Here is a 23,312-nt window from a genome sequence, read left to right as displayed (position 1 = left end):
CTTAGACGTCGAACCCCATGTGGGACAGGGAATTTGACCAACTTGATTAACTTGTATCTACCCAGGGCTTAGAACCATGCTTGACACATAGTAAGTGCTTAATAATAATAATAATAACGTTGGTATTTGTTAAGCGCTTACTATGTGCAGAGCACTGTTCTAAGCGCTGGGGTAGATACAGGGTCATCAGGTTGTCCCACATGAGGCTCACAGTTAATCCCCATTTTACAGACGAGGAAACTGAGTTAAGTGACTCGCCCACAGTCACACAGCTGACAAGTGGGAGAGCCGGGAGTCGAACCCATGACCTCTGACTCCGAAGCCCAGGCTCTTTCCACTGCGCCAAGCTGTAATAATAATGATAGTAATAATAACTACTCATGTTTCCCCCTAAACCTACTTCTCTTAACTTTTCCATCTCAATTGATAACAACAGCTTACTTCCAATCCCAGAAGCCCACAACCTCAATGTCACGCTCTAATCCTCGCTGTCTTTCATCTCTCACATTCAACTTACTTCCAAATCCTGCCGGTTCTTGTTAGTTGTCTTCTGGATCCACAACTTCCTCTCCACCTCAAAAAGCTACCAATGTAGTCCAAGCTTTTGATAACTGCATCAATCTCCTTGTTGATCTCCCTGCCTCCAGCCTCTCCCCACAATCTATATCACATGCTGCTGTAAGGCTCTTCTTCTGTAAGCATCACTCAGCGCACTTAATAATAGCGCTGGTACTTGTTGAGCGCTTACTATGTGCAGAGCACCGTTCTAAGCGCTGGGGTAGATACAGGGGAATCAGGTTGTCCCACGTGAGGCTCACAGTCAATCCCCATTTTATAGATGAAGTAACAGGCACAGAGGAGTTAAGTGACTTGCCCACAGTCACACAGCTGACAAGTGGCAGAGCCGGCATTCGAACCCATGCCCTGGGACTCCCAAGCCGGGGCTCTTTCCACTGAGCCACGCTGCTTCTCCATATCTCTCTTTAAAACCATCCACTGGATGCCTTCATACAAAAAAGGGCTTCCCAATCAGCTTTAATGCTCACCACCAAACCTTCTCTCAGTCAATCATATTTATCGAGTGCTTACCGTGTGCAGAGCACTGTACTAAGCGCTTGGGAGAGTACAATGCAACAAAAAGCAGACACATTCCCTGCCCACAGTGATCTTACCGTCTAGAGCTTCCTTCACTCACTATTCCTCAGCTTTCTCTCTTACGGGCACAGGTAAAAGGCTTGTTTGGGAGGAACGGTCTTGACTCTCCTAACATATTGTCCTCGCTTGGAATTCCCGCCCGTGCACTCTGAATTCAACAGGTCTCAGCTCTGCTCACATTCAAAGCACACCTAAAATCCCACTTTCTCCAGCCAGCCTTCCCCAAATAATTCCCAACCCTCTAAGTCATACAAACCCTTTCACTATCCCAAGTCTTTATGAATTAATTTTTTGCACATATTTATGTTTAACATATTTATTTGCCTAATTTCTTCCATGGCATAATTATCTCCCTCTGATTTTTGAGAAAGTAAAAGATTATTTTTTGAACCATATAATTGTAAGCTGCGATAGCGACTGGGGATGAGGAGGAGGAAGAGCAAAAGGGTGAGAACATGACAACAAATCAGAGGGTGAAAAGTTAATTTATTAAGATTTCTTCTCCCCGTCACCTGGGAGGGGGAGGGATGGGGCGAGAGAGAGAGAGAGAGAAAGAAAGAGAGAGAGAGAGAGAGAGAGAGTGTGTGTGTGTGTGTGTGTGTGTGTATAAAAGACTGTCTGCTCCCTATCTACGAAGAAAAGGATTCTTCATTCATTCAATAGTATTTATTGAGCGCTTACTATGTGCAGAGCACTGTACTAAGCGCTTGGAATGGACAAATTGGCAACAGATAGAGACAGTCCCTGCCCTTTGATGGGTTTACAGTCTAATGGGGGAGACAGGCAGACAAGAACAATGGCAATAAATAGAGTCAAGGGGAAGAACATCTCGTAAAAACAATGGCAACTAAATTGAATCAGGGTGATGTACATCTCATTAAACAAAATAAACAAAATAAATAGGGTGATAAAGATATATACAGTCGAGCGGACGAGGATAGTGCTGAGGGGATGGGAAGGGAGAGGGGGAGGAGCAGAGGGAGATGGGGGGAAAAGAGGGTTAAGCTGCGGAGAGGTGAAGGGGGGGTGGTAGAGGGAGAAGGGGAGCTCAGTCTGGGAAGGCCTCTTGGAGGAGGTGAGTTTTAAGTAGGGTCGGCAGGTATTTATCCCCTGTGCCCTTAGGCCATTCCGGCTTCTGGCCTCAGTTTATCCAATCTCTGCCCTCCCCCCTCCTCCATTCCTAATTTGATTGGCACGGGAGCGAGGGGCACCTTCTGTATTCCCAGCTATTCTTGATAAATTGTAACCACGAAATTTAAGATCCTGAAACTGGGCCCCCAAACCAGGCCAGCTCAGGGACAGGGGCCCCGGGAACAATAAGAAGCAGAACCAAAGAATCACTCATAGCCATCAGGGAGCTGATGAATCATTCACGTCTGGTTGAACCTTCAGATAGGCAGACGGCCCCTCCTCTCAAGACACTGACCCATGAGGAGAGTCCAGAACTATCCATTTCCAAGACTGAAGATAAAGGATGTGAAAGAAGCGTATCTGTGATCTTCAAGGAATCAAACAATCGCATTTGAGCATTTACTGTGCGCAGATCAGTGTACTAAGTGCGTAGAAGAGTTCAGTAGAGTTGGTAGACACGTGTTGGCTGCCCACGAGGAGCTTACAGTCTAAAAGAATCAACAAGATGTGAATGTCATGGAATCATCAGGACTGAGCAGCAGGAGAAAGGCCAGAGAAAGATATAGGATGCTAATACTGGGGGTCTGTGACAAAGACTGGATAAAATCATGTAGTAGTGGGCAGCATGGCATAGTGGATAGAGTACAGGTCTGGGAGTCAGAAGGCTATGGGTTCTAATTCCAGCTCTGCCACACCTCCTGTGTGGCCTTGGGCGAGCCATTTCACTTCTCTGTGCCTCAGTTACCTCATCTGGAAAATGAGGATGATTGGCCTGTATCCACCCCGGGCTTAGTACAGTGACTGGCACATAGTAAGAGCTTAACAAATACCATAATTATTATAATTACTATCTTTTGGGGTTTGGGGGCTGGCTGCCATTTTGAGAGAAGACTGCAAGAGTGGAGGGCTTTTGGCTCTGAGGCATCTGTTGGAGGAAACACTGGGTTGGTGTCTGCATCTTCCTAACAGTGAGGCCTAACTGGGGACAAATAAGCCTTTATTGGATCCAATCTGTGACAACTGCCTACAAACTCCAAGTGCTGGGGGGGGGGGGGGGTCAATGCTGGGCAGGGAATCCTTCGGCAACAAAGGACAATCTTTAATATGTCGTGATGTCGAAGACACTTTCACAGCCACTCCCATACACACACACACTGAGAAAATCTCACTACCGGCATCGTCATCAAGTTTCACATGTTATTACCTCTATGAAAAATGGCTATTTATTGGATTTATTAAGCACTTTTCTTTCATGGAGCTAAATTAATTTGAAAACAAGATACTGTCATTATGTTTTCCTCCACTGAGTCTTTTAGAGCTCCCACATGTAAAGAAAAGGCAATTAACTCCAACTCACCTATCTTCTTAATAATCATTATTATATCCTCCAATCTCCTTTCAGTAGAAAATACATTATTGTATCATAAAACTTTCTAGTCTCTTCTCACTAATTCGTTGATCATTTTTTCAACAAAACTTGAAATACTTATAATATATTGAGGTTCCTGCTTTATGTTTAAGCCATTTTAAGCCTGAAAATATGCTTGTCGTTCTAACTCAGATCATTAATGTTTTTCACTTATTTAGTTTCCGCGTGATAGCCTTTCCGTGGTGGTCAGATTGCATTCCAGAATGACTCTCATTTCATTTTTAACCGTTTACCTTTTATTCTATTACTCTCTACTATACAAAATCATCATAACGAGATGATGATAGAAATGATTCTTAGCAACACTCCTCAAATCTCGTTTCATTGTTGCTGCATAGTCCATAGTCCATAGTCCTGAAGCTGAATTCCTTGAATCTTAACCACTGTACATTAACTCAGATTCATTTACAGTAGTAGAAACTAATAATAATAATAATAACTGGGGTATTTGTTAAGTCCCTTCTATGAACCACACACTGTACTAAGAGCTGGGGTAGATACAACCCTTCAGATCGGCTACTGTCCTCGTCCCACATAGCAGGTAAGTGGCAGAGTGGGAATTAAAACCGAAGTCCTCTGTCTCCCAGGCCCTTGCTCTTTTCACTAGGTCTTGATGCTCCTCTGGGATGAAAAATAGTTGTTTTGTCTCTTGGCCCTCCCCAGAATAACTATGATAACATTGGATGCATTTACTAAGCATTTACTATATTGGGTTGTATATAGAATCAAAGACAATCCCTGTTGAACACAGAGTTCACAGCCTAAGAAAGAAAGACACCAGGGAAGTTGTCCACTTTTTACAGATGAGAAAATCCATCAAAAAATAAATCAATCATATTTATTGAGTGCTTACTGTGTGCAGAGCATTGTACTGAGCACCTGAAAGTGTACAGTAAAGTTGTAGACATGTTCCCTGCCTAAAGGGAACTTACAGTCTAACGGGGACTGGGGCACAGAGAGGTTAACTTGCCCAAGTAGTAGAGTTGGGTCCCGCCCCAACTCTCCAGAGGCCTCAGCTGCTGCTTCTGATGGAGTTTCTAGAACCTTCCAGCCTGCTCTGTAGCGCTCTCCCCACTTCTGGGGTTTGGGACTCGAAAAATAGTGCAGCATCTGGGAGCTGTTGCTCCAAACAAGTGGCGGGAACCAAGCTGCATCTGCAGCAGCTGGTTCTCACCCTATCCACTTCAGTCTCTGAACTTAGTCTGTCAGTCATCTTTATTAAGAGCTTACTGTGTGCAGAGCACTGTACTATTCCCTTGGGAGCGGACAATATAACAGTGAACAGACAAAACCCCTGCCCACAGAGAGCTTGCTTCTAGCAAGGGCAAGAGCACGGCATCTACATAAAACTGCTGGTGCCTGCATTAGACCCCTCTAAAGATCTTCAGACTGGACTATCCCAAGGCGAACGGGACTTCTTTCTCTTCTTTACCTTTGCTCAATTTCCCCTCAGCCTGAATTATGCTAAGATAATCGTTTCTCCTGTTAGGCATTTACACCCCAAAATGCTCAAAGGAAATGATTACACTTTCCTTTGGGAATTAATGGTATGTTTATAAATGTAAATGAGCACTGAGATTTACTTGATTGGGCCATTAGGTTTTCCCGAACAATGATGATCATGTTAACAGAGTTCTCAATAGGGCAACATATATATAAAAATAGCTTCTGCTAATATCTCAAAGTTAGTCTCTTCCATCTCCTTACTAGTTGTAATGAGCTTTTCCCAAGCAATTCTTCTAATTTTCTGATATTTATCTGGTTCTGACTTGCCTACAAACTGAACACTATTTTCCAGAGGTGAATTCACTTGTTCTGCAAGAGATCACAAGCTATTGGGATGTGCTGTGACATTTCAATCTAAACAGTCTCAAAACTCACATCAAAACTCTTTTTCCCTCCTCTACTAGGACTCCGGGGAGTGCCTATCTAAATTTGCGTCCTTAAAGTCCTTTCTGACCTTACAATATATCAGCAGAGTGTCAGAGTGGAAAAAGCACAAGATGAAGTCGGGAGACCTGGGTTGTACTTCCAAATGTGTCACGTGCTAGTTGAGTGACCTTGGACAAAGGACTTAACTACTCAGTATTTTAGTTTCCTCATCTGTAAAATGGGGGCAAAAAGCTATTCTCCTTTCTGAAGTTGTGAGCCCTGGGAAGGACTGGGACTGTATTTAATCTGATTATCTTGTACCTATTCCAGTGTTTGGCAAATAGTAAGTGCTTAATTAATCATTACATATTTCATACACACACACATGGTATAAATATATATGTCCAGAACTGCCAATTTCATTGAAATGATGGAAGTGATTACCCCCACAGCTTTTTGAACTACACTCCTAGCTATGCCTCTCCCAGATGTCTAAAAAGAACTGAGAGTTTCTAATTGGATCTAAAAAGCCCCAACATGATAACTTGCTGGCCCATTAGTTCTTTGAAGTCTGGTCCTTCCAGCCCTCATTCTCCTTATATTTCTGCTCAAAATGAAAAGTAGACACGTTTGTGTAAGGCTGACTTTCACATTCAAAGATGACATGAGAGATCATTTGTGTCATCAAAGCATGTTTTATGAGCTATTTCATAGCAGTAATTTTCTTCATTTATAACTAGTTTACATTTTCAAACCCAATTTTGTTCCCCTTCTAGCTAACTTTTAAGAGTATCCTTTGAAATTATTTTTTGGTTCTCCCTCATAGTAGCAGCACCTCCTAATTTTCAGAACATTTATAGTAGTGTCTACTATCTTGTCTAGGTCATAGAGATGCGAAATAAACCCATATCTTACCCATACAAACCAGAAACACTCCTCTTCCTCAATTTGAGATGACGTAGCTGACTCTGTTTTTATGTTCATGTAAGAATGTTTTAATAGATAATTCATTTGTCAAGGAATCTTCATGAAGACTAATATCAAATACTATACTTATTAGACATACTACAGTGACTGAACGAGTTGCAGTGTTTTTAAAGCTTCCAAATGAAATATCTCTGAAAGCATCACCTCTGAAGCCGTTCTTTTCTATTTGTATTCTGCTGATACCCCACAGTTTCTGAGCTAAAAAAGGGAAAAATGGAAATTAAACCATAATAATATTATGGGAAATAGTACACATACAGAACAGCTAGGAATTCATATATTCCAGGAAGAGCAAGTCCTAGCATCAAAGAAATATAATATGACTACCTCAGTACCACATATCACCAGTACCAATAAACCAGTTTTTAAATTAATCGAAGTTTACTTAATAGTTGAAGCATCAAAATTCCTGAACCGCTTATCTGCTCTACTCACCCTTTACACACAACACTCAGCTGAAGAATACACCCAGAATGCCAGTTTTACTGTGATCGGCTGAGGTGCCATAGCAGTAGTGCTTCAATGCTCCTGTTTATAACCTAATTTCTCCGCTATATCCAAGAGTTAAATTCCAAGTTAAATGAACTAATCCATTTTCAAACAGATGTGATCGTCACCTTCGAAGTTGAATCAAAACAGGATTAAGTGAAAAAGAAGAATTCACTCCATATCTCCTGTGCAGTTAGAATCTGGAATGTAGACCAGAGTGGAAAAGAAATTGCATAAAAGGACGAAGAAGTTCCGTCACCTCTATGAGATCAACAATAGAGCTGGCACGAGCAGCGAAGCCATTTTGAGAGCAAGCTGAAGCATTTTTCAAGCTGTCAAATTCACTTCTCACCTCTCTCTTCCTTTGGAATTAAGACTATAAATTCCAAACAAGTCCAAAAAGCTTGAAAATACAGTTCTTCTCAAACGAATTTTGAATACAGAGTTCCTAGTCAAGGATGGACACTCGAAAGTCAAGTATCATGACAGTCTGATTGTCTGACTGTTTTTCTGACTCCCAGTTGACAGCCCCTGCCTTTTAATATTGTCTGATCTAAAGAATCGGGAGAGTTTCTTTTGCAGCCGATCAACTGATCGTATCTATTGAGTGCTTATTGTGTGCAGTGCACTGTACTAAGCGACTGGGAGAGTACAATATAAACAGTTTCAGTAGATGTGTTCCCTGCCTACAGTGAGCTTACAGTCTAGAGGGGGATATAGACATTAAAATTAATCAATTACAGATATATCTAAAAGAGCTGTGGGGCTGAGGGAAAGGTGGACAAAGGTTTCACATCCATATCTACCCTTTTCTTACGTTTCTCCTGATTTTATTATCATCCAGGTCCTTGGGACTTTACGTTCGGGAGTCCCTTAAAATTCTTTCTGGACACTACTTTTCTTGTTCTGATAAGATGCTCCCTCCTGTGAGGTATTTCTGAAAGAGTGGAAAATCATTTTGTGAGTAAATGCCTCAGTCAGTCAATCGATAGTACTTTACTGAGCACTTACTCCGGGCAAAGCACTGTACTAAGCACTTGGGAGAATGCAAAAGAGCTGGTAGACATGAACCTTGCCCTCAAGGAATTTACAATTTAGTGGGGAGGTAGACACTACAGTTAGGGGAAGTAAAAAATGATAAGGGAATGTACATAAGTACTGTGGGGGTGGGGTGGGAAGCAAAGTGCTTAAGTGGTGCAGGGGTGATACCGAAAGGAGGGAGAAATGGGTGGGAAGATGAAAGAGTAGTCAGGGAAAGTTTCCTGGAGCAGATATGATTTTAGTAGGGCTTTGAAGATGTAGATATGAAGTAGGGAAGGAGTTCCAGGCAAAAGGGAGGGTAAAAGTATAGGGTGAACAGTGACAGAGAAAAGATGGACACACAATAAATAGGAGGGCATAAGAGGAGTGATGTATGCGGGCTGAGTTGTAATAAGAGAGGAGGGAGGATAGGTAGTGGAGAGAGAGCTGTTTGAACACCTTAAAGTCAATAATGAGAAAATCCTGTCTGATACAAAGATGGATGGGCTACATTTGGAGAGGAATGAGGAGACGTGCACAGAATTATTTTTTTTTTTAGAAAACTGACCCAAAGAGCCAAATCCCAATTCCTCCGGGGCAGATCATCTAATTTATGGATCAGCCAATTCCTCCCTTTTCTACCCTCATTATCATCCCCGCCACTGATTGTCTACACTATTGCTGACACTCTTTCGGACATTTCAGAGTTGAGAAGCAGCAGTGTGTAGTGGGTAAAGGACAGGCCTGGGAGTCAGAAGGTCACAGTTCTAATCCCGGCTCCACCACTCGTCTGCTGTGTAACTTGGGGCAAGTCACATCCCTTCTCTGTACCTCAGTTACCTCATCTGGAAAATGGGGATTAAGACTGTGAGTCCCACAGGGGACAGGGACTGTGTCTAACCTGATTTGCTTCTATCCACCACAGTAGTGAGTTTGGGGCCTGGCACATGGTAAGTGCTTAACCAATACCATCCTGATTATCATTATTATTATTATATTATTATTTTCAGCCCCTCTACCAGAGGGCAGGCAAGCCATGGAGAAGAGGTAAAATGCCATTATGTTTATTTTGCTTCTTGATAGCACTGTCAAATAGAAGTTTTCTGGAGAAGGATAAATAATGATTTAAAGGAAATTTGGGGATTTCCTAGGGGTTTGGCTCTGCTTCCCTTTTCCCTGTTATCATAGATACACTCTACTACAACAAATTGGTTGTGCAATATAATTAGAATAAAAATTTTCATATTTCCATTCATTTTTAATTTTGTCATGCTCCTCCTAACCTATTTGACCCCTATTTAGGAAAAAATTCCCAGGAACACCTCTTTTTGAAGGCTTATCGTATCGGGCTCTGTTCCAGGGCAGGCACACTGCTTGAGGACAATTGAGTATGAAGAATTACTACTACATTGTATTGGTTTGCCAAGCACACTTTCATTCCTCTAATTTCGTCTCTGTCTGTATAACAGAAGGTAATTCCTAGCAGAATCAGTGCAGTCTGATGAGTAAACTTGAAATTCATCATGTAGTCGATAAATAAATTCATTAAAAGCCATATCCCGTAGTGCTGAATGAAGCAAAATAATAAACACCAATCAACGAGATGTCTACCAGCACAATGGCCGTCGGTGGGACTTTTCTTAAATCAGAAAGGATCTGGCTGAAATTCTAGAAATATCATTGAAATCGGAGGCAGTTAAGGGCTGGAGCAGCTACTGAAGGCAAAATGTTCCACTCAAATGCTCCTCTCTACATATAAAACAGACTCATTTAAAATCATCTCATCCTGCCGTTACAATAACAAAGACTCTTTAAGCAGAAGAAAGTTGTGGGAGAAGCTTCTTCGCTCAGATTTCTTTCCCTACCACTATTATAATAACTTTACTACCCTGCTAGATTGTACGCTCCAGGAGGGCAGGGATTTACTTCTTCCTTTAGTGTGCTCTCCCAAGGTTTTAGCACAGTGCACTGAACATAGTAAGTGCTCAATAAATACCACTGATTGATTGGCTCATTAATGGAATAGACCGGCTTCACTGAGGGTTAGGGAGATAAGGCAGGTAAAGACATAAACACATGCCCACCTACCCATATTTAGTCACAGAGTCCAAAATCCAAAGATGTCTGAGCCAATGTCCTCATTATGGAGCAAGAGAGCAGGGGCAGAGCAGTTCTAGTTGCCGTTTCCACCATCTTGGTCACCCCACCAAAACTTACAGTCAGGGCTTTGGTCTCCAAAGCAGTCCAGGCCCCATCTCTGGCTCCTGTGCCCATTTTATGGTAGCTGCTGCTCCATTTCTTCTTGAATTTCTTACCTCTCCTGCGACCCCAACGAGAAATAGCGCAACAGTGTCAGGACTCGGGAGAGGATAAGAACTGAAACTCCATCTCCTACGGCAATCATAATGACCACCACATCTACTTTCCAATGTTCCTCCTGCCTGAATGAATGGGGTTCCATGCTACCTGACTTGAGGCACCATGCCAGTCCTAGAGGCAGGCATTCAACAATTGCAGTTGGCAGATGAGTGTACCATAGAAGCACACATCCTAGAGGACACGTAAACGATTTTAAACCACTTCAAGTCGGCCAGTCGTCATTAGAGATTGGTGACGAGTCTAAAGAAAACCCTGGCGATGTCTCAGCCATACACACAACCCAAAGTCTATACTGGAAACTCAGATCTAAGCCTTACCACAGTACTCCTTTACCTAGGTAGCATACCGACCACTAATGCCCCGATATAAACGTAGACAGGAAACCGAGTGAAGAAGGCCGGCCGATCCTCTGGAAGGCTGTGAGGCAAAGTTTGGCGGCCGCGTGGCATCAGGCTCCGGATGAAACTACAGATCCCGCCATGTTGTAACACTGTCCAACCTCCTCTACAGTTAGTCTGTCACTTGTATTTCAGTCACTCATGTTTATTGAGCGCTTACTGTGTTCAGAGCACTGTACTAAGTGCTTCGCAGGATACAAAATGACAATAAACAGACACATTCCCTGCCCACAATGAGCTTACATTCCAGTTGGACTCTGCCCGGGTGCCACATCTGGCCCCTTGAGCAGTCCCATCAGCATTTTTCACAGGCCTTACATGATATCAAATGGCAAGACAAGATCGTTATTATTATTAATAATAATAGCAATAACAACAATAATGGCATTTGTTAAACATATACTATGTGCCAAACACTGTACTATGTCCTGGGGTGGACACAGTCCCTGTCCTCCACTGGGCTCACAGTCCTAATTCCCATTTTTTACAGATGAGGAAACAGAGGCATGGAGAAGTTAAGTGACTTGCCCAAGGTCACACAGCAGACATGTGGCAGATCTGGAATTAGAACCCAGGTTCTTCTAACTTCCAGGCCCATGGTCTATCCGCTAGGCCATGCTGCTTCTCTATGCTTCTCAGCAAAGTTCTCCTAGCATTGAATTCATGTTCTCATCAAGGCAGCTACAACTTGGTGGGCTACATGAGGAGAATGAATGGCAGCAGGATACCCAAAGCAACTTTGTACCTGAAGATCTGAAATTTGGAAATTGAAAATGGGCCACAGGAGAAATATTTTAAAGACACAGCAAAACAAAACCTCAGACGATGTAACCCAGCTGAAAACTTGGAGTCAAATGCTGAGGATTGTAGACTGTAAGACACTTTTGGGCAGGGATCGTGTCTACCAACTCTACTGCATTGCACTTTTCCAAGCACCTAGTCCAGTGCTCTGCCCCAAATAAGCGCCCAATAAATACCATTGATTGACTGATATATATGTATACACAATAGGTACTTGTTGCTTGCTCAAATTCTAGGTTTGAACATGACAGTTGGCCCCAGAAGAAATATTATCCTTTTAGCATTTAAGTTTTAAGTATACAACCTCTGTGGAGATTGTGCTAGAAAACATGGCTAAGGAGGCAGCATCCTGATGAATACATAACGAGCCATCTTTGTGAGTTCTGGGAATACTGGTTCAAAACTCCAAGGAACACTCCTTTACACCTCTGCACTGGCTCATCAAAGCTTCGTTTCTAACATGAATCTACTCTTCTTCCTCAAAGTTCTAAAACGAACACCCATTTAATCGTCATCTCTGTCCTGAATGCACGGTACACCTATTGCATGTCTATTCTTTGTAAACTTCGATAAAGGGCCTTAAGAGTAAACAGAATACTATTCGATTTTTAGTATTAAGGGGAAAAGAAACCTTTGAATGATTTATCAGCACTTGCAAGGATATTATGCAAGGATAATTTACATAAAGAATATTTCAAGGAAGACATGCTGTTGCCAAATCCTTATCTGCATGTTTGAATATGAAATTTGAAGGGGTCATTCAACCCTGTCCCTCCATCATATATCACCAACCCCGAGCCTTCAATCATCTCCTCGCTCCCAGCCCCTCAGCACTTATATACATATCTGAAATTTGTTTATATTACTGCCTCCCCTACTCTAGATTGTAAACTTGCTGTGGGCAGGGAGTGTGTCTGTTTATTGTTAAATCGAACTCTCCCAAGTGCTTAATACAGTGCTCCGCACACTAATGAATGAATTAGTCTCCATAGTAATCTTCTTCAGCTCTTTCGTTCAGGCCGTAAAGTCTTTTTGGTGGAAATCCAGGCCCCAGGATGATTTTGGCCACTACCAGTGTGTCCTTTCCCGCTATAACTCTGCTCTTCCTTCCACTCAGCTCATCACTTTCCCCTCCAGCAGCAACTCCCTTGCCCACCACTCCCACAAACTATTCCAGAGATCAAACTCCCTCCTGAATCCTACCTCTCCCTTCTCTCACTCCAATCATCCTACCAGCTTCTTGGTTAAAAAATCAAAACCATCAAATGTGAATTCCCCAGATGCAGAAAAGCAGTGTGAACTGGCGGAAAGAGCACAGGCCTGGTAATCAAAGGCCCTGGATTCTAATCCCTGATCTGCCACTTGTCTGCTGTGTGACCTTGAGCAAGTCACTTAACTTCTTTGTGCTTCAGTTACCTCATCTGTAAAATGGGGATTAAGATTGAGAGCCCCATGTGGGATTCAGACCGTGTCCAACCTGTTAACCTTTTATCTACTCCAGTGGTTAGTACAATTTTGGCACATAGTAAGCAGTTAAATAGCAGTAAAATAATCTTCCCCGCAATTTCCCAACTACCTCCCACCCATACATCTCCTCTTTCATCCTTTGGCTGCTGCTCAAGGAAAGATGTTCCATTTGCTTTTCAAACCTACCCTCCATCTGTTTCTTGAATTCCATCACTTCCCACCTTCTAAAAACGAAACACTTGTCCCCACTCTCCTTTCATCCCTGCCACTCTCTTCAACTACTCGCTATCTGATGGGTCCTTCCCCTCTGCCTTCAAGCATACCAACATCTCCCCAATCCTAAAAATACCTTCTCTGGACTTCACACTGAATCATCCAGCAATTGTTCCATCTCTCTTCTCCCATTCCTTCCTCAATTCCTCGAACGGTTTGAATCCACTTATTGCTTCCTTGATTTTTTCCTCCAACGTTCTTCTCGATCTTTGACAGTCATTTCCCCGCAACTTCACTCCACTGAGATTGCTCTCCCCCAGGTCACCAGTGACCTCCTCTTTTAATATAGTCGGCTTTTACTTTGTCCTAATCCACCTCTACCTGGTTGCTGCCTTCAACAATCTGGGCCATTCTCTTCTCCTGGAAACACCATCTAACTTTGGTTTTTGTGATACAGTTCTAGGCTGATTCTCTTTTACCTCTCTGGCTGATCCTTCTCCGGTTTCACTGGGTTTTCCTCTGCCTCCCAAACTCAACTATGCGTGTCGCTCAAGGTTCTAGCCTGGGTACTCTTCTCTACTTAAACTCATTACCTTGGGGAGCTCATGGACTCCTACACCTTTAACTACCTCCTCTTCATTCATTCATTCAATCAATCGTATTTATTAAGTGCTTACTGTGTGCAAACCACTGTACTTCTAGATTGTCTCCCAAATCTATCTTCCTATCCCTCACCTCTCTCCTCTTGAAATCTCACATTTCTTCCTACCTCCAGGATATCTCTACCTGGTGTCCCACTGTTATCTCAAGGTCACCATGCCCAAAAGTGAACTCCTCATCTCCCCTCCAAAATACTGTCTTCCACCCAACTTTCCCACTACTGTTGATAAGTCCACCGTTTTCTCTACTAAATTCTGCAACCTTGGTATTTTCTCGTCTCCTCCATCTTTTTCAAACCCATCTTTAGGCCGGTCAGTTCATCCTCCCCAACATTTCCATGATCACTCCCTTCCTCTCCATTCAAATGAACGCTGCATCGGTCCTGTTTCTTTGCTGATATCTCTACTCCAAACACCCTCAGCTCCAGTCCAATTTTCTTTATGCTAACCCAATCATTTTTCTAAAAAGCTGTTCAGCACCCATCTTCCTACTCTTCAAAAACTTGTAATGATAATAATAACAATGGTCCTTGTTAAGCATTTACATGAGACCCCTGGGCCACATCCTCCCAAGGTCCTGGAATGCCCTCCCTCCTCACCGCCGCCAAACTAATTCTCTTCCCCTCTTCAAAACCCTACTTAAAACTCACCTCCTCCAAGAGGCCTTCCCAGACTGAGCTCCCCTTCTCCCTCTACTCCTTCTACCGCCCCCCCTTCACCACTCTGCAGCTTAACCCTCTTTTCCCCCCATTTCCCTCTGCTCCTCCCCCTCTCCCTTCCCATCCCCTCAGCACTGTACTCGTCCACTCAACTGTATATATTTTCATTACCCTATTCATTTTGTTAATGAAATGTACATCGCCTCGATTCTATTTAGTTGCCATTGTTTTTACGAGATGTTCTTCCCCTTGACTCTATTTATTGCCATTGTTCTTGTCTGTCCGTCTCCCCCGATTACACTGTAAGCCCGTCAAAGGGCAGGGACCGTCTCTATCTGTTGCCGACTTGTTCATTCCAAGCGCTTAGTACAGTGCTCTGCACATAGTAAGCGCTCAATAAATACAATTGAATGAATGAATGAGACAAGGACTATACTAAGCAATGGGCTAATAATAATAATGGTGGTACTTTTTAAGCACTTACTATGTGCCAAGCACTATTCTAAGTGTTGGGGTAGATATAAGTTAATCAGGTCACACACAGTCCCTGTCCCACATGGGACTCACATTCTTAATCCGCATTTTCCAGGTGAGATAAATGTGGCTCAGAGAAGCGAAGTGACTTGTCCAAGGTCACACACCAGACAAGAGGTGGAGCCAGGATTAGAACCCACGTCCTCTGACTCCCAGGTCCATGCTCTTTCCAGTAAGCCATGCTGCTTCATTTGTTTGTGTGACTTTGGGCAAGTTAATTACTCTCCAAGTAGTTACTACAGTGCTGTACCCACAGTAAGTGTTCAATAAATACGAGTGAATGAATGAACTCCTCTGTGCCTCATTTTCCTCAACTATAAAATGGGGATACCTATTCTCCCTCCTACTCAGACTGTGATACCCAAGCGGGACAGAGACTGTGTGAGACCTAATTAACTTGTACTTAACTCCACTGCTTAGAAGAACGAAGGAATGCTTTAGAATTGAACTAAAACAAGAATTCCAGTCTGGTGGTCAGCTTCAGGTGGGTGAGCCCCATCTCCAGCATAGGAACGCGATGAGACTTTATGTCTGGCACCAAGTCGAATGGGGAGGCAGCATGGCATAGTGGATAGAGCATGAGCCTGGGAGTCAGAAGGTCATGGGTTCTAATCCTGTCTCTGCCAATTGTCTGCTGACTCGCAAGGGCAAGTCGCGTCACTTCTCTGGGCCTCAGTTACCTCAATTGTAAAATGGGGATTGAGACTGTGAGCCCGATGTGGGACAGGGACTGTGTCCAACATGATTTGTTTGTATCCACCCCAGTGCTTAGTACAGTGCCTGGCACTTAGTAAATGCTGACAAATACCACAATTATTATTATTATTATTGAAATGGTAGTGCCATCCTAAGCCACAGAGGGTCAACTAGCCTCAAACTCAAAATTAAAGTACATGACTGGCTCTACTAAAGGGACCGTGTCAGGATGGGGCAAAGCATATTTCTTTGAAGAGCTCCTTTCATTAGAGAAACCAATTTCTTCACCAACTCTGCATGGGCAAAGCCAAAATCAAGCACAAACTGCACAGATAAAATGGGTGTGGAGTCATCTATCTCTAATCGATTCAGGAAATCAGAGGTCAGCCCATGTGCCTTATATAAATAATAATAATAACGTTGGTATTTGTTAAGCGCTTACTATGTGCGGAGCACTGTTCTAAGCACTGGGGTAGATACAGGGTAATCAGGTTGTCCCATGTGAGGCTCAAAGTCTTCACCCCCATTTTACAGATGAGGTAACTGAGGCCCAGAGAAGGTAAGTGGCTTGCCCACAGTCACACAGCTGACAAGTGGCAGAGCCGGGATTCGAACCCATGACCTCTGACTCCCAGGCCCGTGCTCTTTCCACTGAGTCACGCTGCTTCCCGGATGCTTTTCCCCAACTTGTTCTCACCTAATTCTCACTGCACTGCACCTCTGGTGGTTTCTTGGGAGCCTCTTTCCTATCTACTTCGCTGAAAACATTCTACACCTACCTTGGATAAGAAATGTTGATTCCGTGGATTAAGCCTAATTCTCCAGTCAGTCAGTCGTATTTACTGAGTGCTTACTGTGGGCAGAACACTGTACTAAGAGCTGGGGAGAGTACAGCATAGCAATAAACTGACACATTCTCTGCCCACAACGAGCTTACAGTCTAGAGTTTCAGTCTACCACGTTTTCCCAAAGACTTTCAAAGAGAACTTGGCCTACATACAGAAGAAAGCAAGGGGATTATGGTTTGGGGAGCCTCTAGAAGTCTTTTCCAGTGTGAAAAAGAACACTTGCATATGGACAGAGACAATAGTTTACACATGTCGTGTGTCCAGTTGTGTGTCATTCATTCATTCATTCAGTAGCATTTATTGATATGTGCAGAGCACTGTACTAAGCGCTTGGAATGTACAAATGGGTAAGAGATGGAGACAGTCCCTGCCCTTTGACGGGCTTACAGTCTAATCGGGGGGAGACGGACAGACAAGAACAATGGCAATAAATAGAATCGAGGGGAAGAGCAAGTGTGTCCCGTTTATTACTAGTTGTTAAACTCTGCCCAAATATATATTCATTCATTCCATCATATTTATTGAGTGCTCACTGGGCACAGAGCACTGTAATAAGCACTTGGGAAAGTACAATACAACGGTAAACAGTGACATTCCCTGCCCACAATGAGCCCATAGACTACAGTGGGGGGAGACAGACATCGGTACAGATAAATAAAACTAAAGATATGTACATAAGTGCCTTGGGGGCGGGGGGCGGGGAGGTGGGGAGCAAAAGGAGCAAGTCAGGGTGAGGCAGAAGGGAGTAGGAGATGAGGAAAAGTGGGGCTTAGTCTGGGAAGGCTTGTTAGAGGAGACGTGCCTTCAATAAGGCTTTGAAGCCGGGGAAAGTGGTTGTCTGTCGGATTAGAGGAGGGAGGGTGTTCCCGGACAGAGGCAGAACATGGGCCAAGGGATCGCAGGTGAGACAGGCAAGATCAAGGCACAGTGAGAAGGTTAGCACCAGAGGAGCGGAGTGTGCAGGCTGGGTTGGAGGAGAGAAGCGAGGTGAGGTAGGAGGGGGCAAGGTGATGGACTGCTTTAAAGCCGATGAAGAGGAGTTTTTGTTCGATAAGGAAGTGAGCGGGCAACCACCGGAGGTTTTTGAGGCACAGGGTGATGTGTCCAGAAGGTTTCTGTAGAAAAATGATCAGGGCAGCAGAGTGAAGAATGGACTGGAGTGGGGAAAGACAGGGAGGTCAGCAAGGAGGCTGATGCAGTAATCCAGAAGGGAAAGGACAAGTGATTGCATTAACATTTTAGCAGTATGGACAGAAAAGAAAGGGCGGATTTTAGCGACGTACAAAAAGAAAGAGCTTAAATATGCATACCACATGTAAACAAATCTGCTGATTCGCTTTTTAAAATAAATGCTAATGTAAATCTGACAGGGAGGACATTAAGGTTAGAATATACAATAAAAGTAAGTTCAGTCTTAGTCTGAATAACAAAACACATTAAAGACCTGGGTGAAAGGTAGAAAACCAGAGAACATTATTTCCAGTTTACAAGCCTAAGGAACTTTGTTTTTCATGCTGGGTTAAGCAGGAATCACTTGTAAGATTTGACTTTGCTTTCAAATATTAAGACTCAGTTGTAAATTCATTTCACACTGACACTCCAAAATAGTGGAAATAAGTGGAATAAAGGAATCTTTATGTGGAAAGTTTCAGTTTAGGAAGGAATCTACATGGGCAAGATCGTTGCTTAGTGCCTGAACTAATAACGATGGGAGGTTCAACAAACTTTAGCAAAGCCACATACCCTCGGTTAACTCCAAAATGAGCAAGTCAACTTAAAAGGTTCGGTCCTCCATCCCCTTCTATTCTCCATCTACACTCATTCCCTCGGAGACTCATCCGTTCCCACGGCTTCAACTACCATCTCTATGTGGACGATATCCAAATCTACATCTCCTCCCTGATCTCTCACCCTCTCTCCAACTTGCATCTCCTCCTGCCTTCAAGACATCTCTACTTGGATGTCCTCCCATCACCTCAAACTTAACATTGTCCAAAACAGCTCCTTATCTTCCATCCCACACCCTGTCCTCTCCCGAACCTTCCCGTCACTGTAAAGGACACAACCATCCTTCCCATTTCACAAGCCTGTAACCTTGGCGTCATCTTTGACTCCGCTCTCTCGTTCAACCCACATATCCAATCCGTCACTAAAACCCGTCGGTCTCACCTTCACGACATTGCTAAAATCTGCCCTTTCCTCTCCATCCAAAACCGCTACCGTGTTAGCACAATCACTTATCCTATCCCGCCTAGATGACTGCATCAGCCTCCTTTCTCACCTCCCAACCTCCTGTCTCTCCTTACTCTGGTTCGTACTTCACTGTGCTGCAAGGATTATCTTTCTACAGAAATCTCCAGTGGTTACCTATCCATCTCCATATCAAACGAAAACTCCTCACTATAGGCTTTAAAGCACTTCATCGCCTTGCCCCCTTCTGTGTCACCTCCCTTCTCTCCTACAGCTCAGCCCGCACACTTCACTCCCCTGATGCTAACCTTCTCAATGTGCCTCGATCTTGCCGGTTTCGCCACCTACCCCTGGCCCACAACCTACCTCTGGCCTGGAACATCCTTCCTCTTCAAATCCGCCAATTACATCTCCTCCAAGAGGTGTTCACGGACTGAGCCCCACTCTTCCTCATCTCTCACTCCCTGCCGTGTCGCCCTGACTCGTTTCCTTTGCTCTTCCCCCCTCTCCCCGCCCCACAGGACTTATATCTGCATATATCTGTAATTTTATATTGATGTCTATTTGTATTGATGCCTGTCTCCCCCCCTCCAAGACTATGAGCTCTTTGTGGGCAGGGACTAACACTCTCTAGTGCTGTATTGTACTTTCCCAAGCTCTCAGTACAGTGCCCCGCACACAGTAAGCTCTCAATAAATACAATCGATTGATTGACTGATTGAAAGAGAAGCTCGGGATTTTCCAGTCCCTCATCCAGTAATCTCCCTTAGGCAGGCCCAGAGACCAAGCAGGCTAGTGATGGAGTTGCAGGGGAGAGGAGGGGAGAGATAAAAAGCCTCTAGGACTTCTGATCCCAGCTGCCAACACATCCAAGTCAATCAAGAAGCACACACCAAGACGTTATAGTAAGTTCCTACGAGCAAACGGTGGTTTCAAGGTGCACCAAGCTCAGTTTAGACTGAAAAACACCAGCAGCTGGGACTGTTTTAAGCAGCAATACATTAATTCTGCTAAGGTTATTGTAATAGTATTCAGCATTTACTATGTGCTAGGCATTGCACTGCCTGTGCTGGGGTAGATACAAGCTAATCGGGTAGGATACAGTCCATGTCCCACATGGGCATCACATTCTTAATCCCTATTTTACAGATGCGGTAACTGAGGCACAGAGAAATTAAGTGACTTGCCCAAGCTCAAAGAGCAGACAAGTGGCAGAGCCAGGAGTTTCTATCCAGCTATCAGTAAGCATACCTGCCGCAGATAGGATACGTACGTTTTCTACTAAATCAAATTTCTCTAGCTGCATTTATTACTAAATTATTAATTCAGAGTTAAAACCACCTTCCAGGTTTTAAATCAGAAAGTTTAAAAAAAACACTAGATAGCTTTTTCACACTGAATTTCTCACTACCTTAGTATAAAAGACTGAAAAGGAAAATAGAGTGCAGTAATGAATTTTGGCACCTATGAACCAGCCTCTTATCTTCTTTACAATAATAGTTCACAGGCATTTTGAATGGCAGACTCAGCAGGAAACCTTGCAGTCTGTCTTATTTACTCTATTGCCATGAATAAATATATAAGCTATTTAGAAAATTTAAAAAAAAAGTATTTTCCTCCATTTTAAAGGTGACAAAAACAATCTCACCAAAAGGGTTAGTTCTACGAATCATGGCTAGATGTATTGAAAAATAATAGCTAGATATACCTTTTCTTTGAGATAACTAGAATCATCTATTTTGATTTGAAACAATTCTCAAAAACAACAGACTGTTTTGTAAAAAAAAAAATCATTATCAGAAGCTTTAGGCGATGAAAACCTATATTAATTCTCAGGGAGTTTTGCATCACATTATTGAAGTAAAGCATGCTTAGAAGGTATTAATGATTACTAATTTACTTATTATCTGGTTTCAAATAAGATCAAAGTGCAATTTATCTTCACATTATCTTCTAAATTTTATCTTGGCACCATCCATGAGTAATTTCTCTCAGGAGATTAGAGTAATCAACCAAAAGTTTCCAAACACAGCAATCAACTAATATTACACTGACAAAAGTAAAATGAAAATTTAAGAAAAAAAAGGTATCTGAATGACACCTATGTAAAAATGTGACAAAAATGAGTTGATTGAAATATTTCCTTTCCAATTTAAAAAGTCTAGGTAGAGACACAATTTAAAATTCTATGACACCGATGACTACATGAGTCTAATCCCCCGATTAGACTGTAAGCCCGTCATAGGGCAGGGACTGTCTCTGTTGCCGATTTGTCCATTCCAAGCGCTTAGTACAGTGCTCTGCACATAGTAAGCGCTCAATAAATACTATTGAATGAATGAATGCATGAGGAGTTTGATTTGGGAGAATCCATGCAATGTTTCCATGTCAACCGAGTCAAAAACTAAAAACGCTAAGCTTGTGATACCAGCAGGAAATCTCTAAGGTAGATGTCCTGTAAACAGAAAGAAATGTGGGATTCCAGAGAAGGAGAGGTAGTGAGGTAGGAAATTAGGGGATGGGAGGCAGAGGAAGAACTGGTAAAAGAGATCAAGAGGGAGAGGCTTGAGGTATGAGAGCCAGGAAAGGACTGAGTCAGAAAAACTAAGGTTAGATAGTGTTTCTAGAAGGAGGGGCCCACAATAATAATAATAATGTTGATATTTGTTAAGCGCTTACTATATGCCGAGCACTGTTCTAAGTGCTGGGGTAGACACAGGGGAATCAGGATGTCCCACGTGGGGCTCACAGTCTTCATCCCCATTTTACAGATGAGGTAACTGAGGCGCAGAGGAGTGAAGTGACTTGCCCACAGTCACACAGCTGACAAGAGGCAGAGCTGGGATTTGAACTCATGACCTCTGACTCCAAAGCCCGGGCTCTTTCCACTGAGCCACACAATGTCAAAGGTAGCTGACAGGTCTAGGAAGACCTATGATAAAGTAGAGTCAGTGTGGCCTAGTGGAAAGAGCATCGGCCTGGGTGTCGGAAGACCTGGATTCTAATCTTCGCTCCGCCACTTGTCTGCCGTGTGAACTTGGGCAAGTTATTTCACTTCTCTGTACATCAGACACCTCATCTGAAAGTGGGGATTAGACGGTGAGCCCCATGTGGGCTTGGACCGGATCCAACCTGATTAGCCTGTATTTACCCCAGGGCTTAGTAGGGTGCCTGGCACATAGTAGGTGCTTAACAAATACCATCACAATGAAATAGAGTCCCTTAGATTTGGTGAGAAGGAAATCACTGGAGACCTTGCAGAGAGCAGTTTCAGTGGAAGGGAGGTGGGGGCAACTGGATTTTAGAAGGTCAGGGAGGGAAAGGAGGAGAGGAATTGGAGGCAGCAAGTGTATATAACTCATTTGAGAGGTTTGTACAGGAATCAAAGAAGGGAGCAGGGAGCTGATGAAGTGGGAGTCAAAAAAAGTATTTTTTAGGATGGAAATATGGGTAGGTGTGAAAGCAGAGGCCAAGTAATTTTTAATTTTTTTGCTGTTGTAGTTTTGCTTTTTAAATAGCATGTGATCCAGAAGGCCAAAATTGTTGCCCCACTCTGTGTTGCAGACTTCTGAAAGCCAAACTAGCCCTTTTTCTTGTTTTTTTTAAATCTCTTTTTCTATTTGAGTATTGTTGCCAACATTTACCTCATCTTTAAAATGGGGATTAAGAGTGTGCGCCCCACATGGGACAACCTGATCACCTTGTATCCCCCCAGTGCTTAGAACAATGCTTTGCACATAGTAAGCGCTTAACAAATACTATTATTATTATTATTATTATTGTATTGCCTAGGTGATAGGATTTAGTGACTACTTTAAATACTAATTTTTTTTAAACTTTTGAATGTATTTTGGGTTTTCCTGGTATAGGCTGAAATATAATTTCAGTTTTCTTCTGATATTGCTAGATATATACAGCCATTCATATTTGAGAATAATACTACTGAAGGAAAGATCCTACCCATATATGTGCATTTTCTACAAACAACCCCCAAATCATTGCATTCGTTAAGCACTTACTATGTGCCAAGCATTGTAGAGAAGTAATTAGAGAAGCAGCGTGGCTCAGTGGAAAGAGCACAGGCTTGGGAGTCAGAGGTCATGGGTTCAAATCCCACCTCTGCCACTTGTCAGCTGTGTGACTGTGGGCAAGTCACTTAACTTCTCTGTGCCTCAGTTACCTCATCTGTAAAATGGGGATTAGATTGTGAGCCCCACATGGGACAACCTGATTACCCTGTATCTACCCCGGCGCTTAGAACAGTGCTCTGCACATAGTAAGCGCTTAACAAATACATTGTTATTGTACTAAGCGCTGGGGTAGACGCAAGATATTCAGATCCCACATGGGACTCACAGTTTAAGTAGGAGGGAGAACAGTTATTG

At 43.1% G+C, this 23,312-nt stretch overlaps 1 protein-coding gene across 2 annotated transcripts in view; it reads right to left on the bottom strand.

Moving 5' to 3' along the window:
• The window catches only part of PHYHIPL (phytanoyl-CoA 2-hydroxylase interacting protein like), a 77,504-nt gene that overhangs the window by 41,680 nt on the left and 12,512 nt on the right, over window positions 1-23,312 (bottom strand). Inside the window, exon 1 of one of the 2 annotated variants that reach the window (XM_039911536.1) lies at window positions 10,172-10,190. The exons of the other annotated variant lie outside the window; for it this stretch is intronic. Within the exon in view, the coding sequence (XP_039767470.1) occupies window positions 10,172-10,175 (4 nt within the window). The 5' untranslated portion in view covers window positions 10,176-10,190. Of the gene's footprint in view, window positions 1-10,171; window positions 10,191-23,312 lie in introns of those variants that run through there. 2 annotated transcript variants of the gene reach the window in all.

Source organism: Ornithorhynchus anatinus, chromosome 3, assembly GCF_004115215.2.
Source record: "Ornithorhynchus anatinus isolate Pmale09 chromosome 3, mOrnAna1.pri.v4, whole genome shotgun sequence".
Lineage (NCBI taxonomy): Eukaryota > Metazoa > Chordata > Mammalia > Monotremata > Ornithorhynchidae > Ornithorhynchus > Ornithorhynchus anatinus.
The sequence above is the reverse complement of the archived record's forward strand: the minus strand, read 5'-3'. Positions and strand labels throughout refer to the sequence as shown.